The 5,226-nt window shown below is 38.9% G+C and overlaps 1 protein-coding gene across 1 annotated transcript; it reads left to right on the top strand.

The window, feature by feature from the left end:
- LOC105178432 lies at positions 2,184–3,149 on the top strand. The gene has a single exon (XM_011101894.1). The coding sequence runs from the start codon at positions 2,184–2,186 to the stop codon at positions 3,147–3,149; it is 966 nt and encodes a 321-aa protein (XP_011100196.1).

Raw genomic sequence — 5,226 nt, 5'->3', positions numbered from 1 at the left:
ACTTTTGTATAGTCCAATAAAATAGGGGATCAACAGGTACTTTTAATCATCTAAATTGCCAACTCCCCTACTATCTTTTTATCGTTATTTGTTTTTTTAATTTTTATTTACCTATTTTTTTTTGTCACCATACTTTATCTTAAATTTAATATTAACATATTATTTTGTATTATATTTTAGTAAGTAATACAAATTTTAAAAAATAAAATTATTTAAAATAATACGAAAAGATTATGCACACACAAGTTATGCCACACATGACTCGTGATTGGATGAATGAAGAGTGCCATTTTGGTATTTTCAATTTTTTGGCATGCCATTTTCTCTCTTCGTAACTTCTACTTCTCTCTCAAACGTGTAATTTTAGTTAGAAAGAAAATCAGTAAATCTATATAATAAAAATAATAGTTGAGAAGAGTACGTAATAAGAAATATTATTATTTGATTTGGCATTATTGAACAAGAAAGTCATTGCAAGAAGTGGATGTTTCGTCGAGGCGATTGAGAAGGCGCCACCCAAATATGCTTTGGACGGGCGCAATGATAGTTGCATCTGCAATGCAAGTCGTGAAAAGGACCAAACTTCATCCCATCACAAACTGCCCCAACCAGGCATTTCGCTCCGACAGTGCTCTCACATACGTCAATGCAAGAATCGGGTTTCAGTTCAATGCAGGGATCGGGTAGGTCCATGGTGCAAATCTGACCTCCGCATGTTCCTGCAGAGACGAGAGCAGCAGAGAGAACCAAAGAAGCGTGAAACAGTGCCAACAACTTTGCTGCTGCCATGGATGGTTGTGAATTAGGGTTACAGAAATATATATAAACCAATATATATATAGAGAGAGAGAGAGAAGATGGTGTTGTTGTAATCTTTTAATTCCTTTTTTGACTATATATTTTAGTGACAAGTTGGAGATTTTAGATTGCAACCATATGTTAGGAAGATTAATTATATGATAGTTTCTACTTTGTTGTGAATTATGTGATCTTGAGAAAGTATAGAATTGATGTCTCAATTAATCATGTGATCATCTAAATGTAGCAAATTATCTAATCTATTTTTTTGTAAATTTTATGAATTTTCTTTTGGGATTGTTTTAAGCTTTTGATTGGTAAAATATTCATGTAATTATGTTCATTTAAGGGTATTTGGTCAATTGTCGAAATTATCAAAATTAAGGAAAAAATACAATTTTAGTCTTGTAAGTTAAGAATTGAAGTTTTGGTCCTATTCAAATTAAAATTCGTACTTTGATCTCGTAATTTTAAAAATTGTAGCAATTTTAGTCATTTTCGCTGATTTAGCCGACATAATCCACGTCATTAGCACTAACATTGGCACCTTTTCTAAAATTATAAGATCAAATTGCGAATTTTAATTTAAATAGGACTGAAATTGCGACTCACCTAACCAACAAGACAAAAATTGCAGTTTTTTTCAAAATTAATTATTGACAAAAGTGGAACCTAGTTGAATTTCAAGATAGCTAATTTAGAGTTAATTTCAGTACTGGCCATGAAATATGGATATAATCGTTAAGTTGTGTTTTAAATATATATGTTTTTGGTATTGATATTGTCTAACCCTACAAAACAAATAGGGCTTTTTAGCAACGGAATTTCCAACAAAAAATCGTTACTGTTTTAGTTTCCCACAGCATTAGCGACGAATAAAGTGGAACAAAAAAATATTTATAACAAAATTCTGATGAAAAAATATAACCACCAGATTTTTTGCAATAGAATTCCGATAGATAGACTGTTGCAATCTGATCCAGCATCAACTCAGTCCGTGGCAGCAGCTTCAGCAGCAAACTCTGTTTCTGCTCCTTCATTCTCTGTTTCTTCTTTTTTGTGACTGTATATAATCGCATTTTTCACTTGTACGTTTTTTTCTAGTTAGTGTAAGCTGATTAGTTGGCACATGACGTGGCAGTTGGTTGGTTAGTCAGTTAGATTAGTTTGCGCCTTCTGTATGTATATTTAACGAGAAGCTGCTGTAATTTTCTTTCTGAATGAATGAAGAACCAGATTCTGTTTCTCCATAATCTGCAAATCACTTCACTGCATATGGGGCGATTCGCATTGGATTTTATCATGGTATCAGAACCATCAATTTGATGGTCTCTGCATACTGTTTGTTTTATCCTCTTTGATTTCATTCTCTGTAGATCCTGAGAATGACGAGTTTATCATCTGAAATACCCGAGGTGCCTTTCACAACATCTGGTGTTGGAAGCGAGCATCCGACGATGAGAATGTCGACCGTGGAATCACAAGGTATGATCATGGTTTCTGCTCCCTTCAGTGGCGGTAATTGGTTGTCATGGAGTCGATCCGTGCGTATGGCGTTGGAAAGCAAGGATAAGTTGGGTTTCATTGACGGCTCGGCTCTAAGACCTGCAATTGGAACTCCACAGTACAAGCAATGGAGAATCACGGATTGTACAGTGAGAACTTGGATTTTGAACACTATCTCCAAGGATCTAGTGAATGCATACCTGTACGCGAATTCATCTAGAGACTTGTGGATGGAACTTGAAGCACGTTATGGCGAATGTGACGGAACGTTGCTTTACAAGTTACAACGAGAAATCAGCTCAATTTCACAAGGAAACATGAGCGTGACTGTATATTACACGAAACTAAAACAACTATGGGATGAACTCGTTTGTTTGATGCCTCCGGCTATCTGTTCCTGTGGCCTGTGTGTTTGTGGCTGTAACAAAACTAAGGCAGAGCAAAATGATGCAAGTCAATTGATACAGTTCCTTATGGGACTAAACGATTCATACGATACTATACGTAGTCAGATTTTAGTACTTGAACCGCTTCCGCTTGTTAACAAAGCTTATTCCATGGTATTGCGGGTGGAGAGACAACGAATGGTGAACTCGGAATACTCAGATGCAGGTGAGGCCTCTGCTATGAAAGCATATGAATATAAACATAACAGTAGTCTAAAGAACTTTGCTAGAAATGGTAAGGGACCATTGGATAAGCGACGTCTCTTTTGTGAACACTGCAACCGAAATGGACATAGTAAGGAATCCTGCTTTAAGCATCACGGTTTTCCGGATTGGTACAAAGAATTACGTGATCAGAGGAAGAAACAGAGCAGCAATGGGCGAGCTTATGCCTGGTAGATGCAACACAATCCTCAATTGAAGCTTCCAATTCCAATGGTGTTCAGTTAATGTCTGAATTGTTGGACGCATTACGTATGGTCCAAAATAAAATTCCCCAAGATCCAGTGAACGTTCACCTTGCACAAGTCGATGAAATGGCAGGTATGACTATGGAGTATTCTGCTTTGACTGGTTGTAATGCTAACTCTTGGATTGTAGACACAGGAGCCACCTGCCACATGTGTGGTGACGTGAAGTTATTCCACTCCCTCACCGTCCTCAAAACTCCTAAACGCATCCACCTACCTGATAATAGCATTACCTTGGCCACACAATGTGGTGACATTCAGCTATGTTCCAAGTTCATCCTTACGAATGTGCTTCTTGTGCCCAGTTTCACACATAATCTTCTTTCCGTTTCTCAGCTATGCAGTTCGCTTAATCTTAGTTTTTCATTTCATAACTCCTTTTGCGTGCTGCAGGACCTGAAGTCTGATCGAGTCTTGGCCATAGGAAAGCAACATAAGCATCTCTACTACTTGGAACCACTCTCCTTTACCTCTGTTTCTGCACACATTTTTTCAGCTGCTGCACATAGTTTGCCTTCATCATGTGTCACTGATAATGATGACTTCATTCTATGGCACCAAAGATTGGGCCATTCCTCTCCCGATGTAATGAAACGAATTGCTACATTGCAAATTTCTGCACCTCATAAAGAGCATGTTTGTAACATTTGTCCTCTAGCCAAACAGACTCGTATTCCTTTTTGCTTAAGTACTACTAAAACTGTGTCTTGTTTTGATCTTTTGGGGCCCGTATAAACAGGCTACAATGTCAGGAGCTCACTATGTTCTGACAATCGTTGACGATTTTTCTCGGGCCACATGGACATTTCTCATGCGTCATAAATCCCAAACCTTTGTAACCTTGACTACCTTCTTTGCCCAAATTCTTACTCAATTCAGCTGCAAAATTAAAAGTGTTCGAACTGATAACGGTTCAGAATTTGTAAGCTCCTGTTGCGAATCATTTTTTCGAAATCAGGGTGTCTTGCATAAAAAATCTTGCACTTACACGCCCCAACAAAATGGGGTAGTAGAGCGCAAGCATAGACATTTGCTAGAGGTAGCTCGTGCACTCATGTTTCAATCCCATCTTCCCAATATTTTCTGGGGAGATTCTATCTTAACAGCCACACATATTATCAATAAACTTCCCACTCCCACTCTAAACTGGAAATCACCATTTGAGGTGCTCCACAACACACCTCCTACCTATGAGCACCTTAAGTCCTTCGGTTGTCTTTGTTTTGCCTCCAATTTCTATCCTAGTAAATCCAAATTTGATTGTCGAGCCTTTGAATGTGTTTTTCTAGGCTATGTCCCTCATTAAAAAGGGTATAAGGTTTTTGATTTTCGTAATCACAGAACACTTATCTCACGAGATGTCCGTTTTCATGAAACTGTATTTCCCTTCAAGTCTATTGCAGCAAAGCAAATACAGCCCACTATACCTCTTCCTTCCTTCGACTCTGACTCCTTCTTGGCCCCTGCACCACCGTCTACTATTCAATCCCCTTGTAGTACTCATGATTCATCTGTGCCCACTACTGATTCCACTACTCCACTGCATCCTACTGATTCCACTACTCCACTGCATGTTGCAGCCCCTTCTTCACCTCCTCGTCTTCGGCGATCTCTTAGGGTCAGCCAACCACCTGCTTGGCTTCATGATTTCATTTGTCATTCCTCTCATAACTCTACTTGTGCTTTCACTTCATCTCACAGTGGTTTTCAGGCTGCTTTGTCTACCATTCGTGAGCCTCGGTGTTACAACCAGGCGAAGGATTCGGTTGAGTGGCAACAAGCTATGCAGAATGAGCTTTTGGCTTTGGAACAGAATCAGACGTGGGAAGTGACTGACTTACCTCCAAACAAACGGCTAATTGGATGTAAGTGGGTCTACAAGGTCAAGCTCAATCCTGATGGGAGTGTGGAGCATTATAAGGCGAGGTTGGTTGCGAAAGGGTACAGTCAAGTTGAAGGGGTGGATTACTTCGATCGATTCTCTCCAGTTGCCAAAGTCGTCACAG

The sequence above is a fragment of the Sesamum indicum genome, linkage group LG15 (assembly GCF_000512975.1).
Source record: "Sesamum indicum cultivar Zhongzhi No. 13 linkage group LG15, S_indicum_v1.0, whole genome shotgun sequence".
Taxonomy (NCBI): domain Eukaryota; kingdom Viridiplantae; phylum Streptophyta; class Magnoliopsida; order Lamiales; family Pedaliaceae; genus Sesamum; species Sesamum indicum.
Note: the sequence above shows the minus strand (reverse complement) of the source record. Positions and strands in the feature narration are given on the sequence as shown.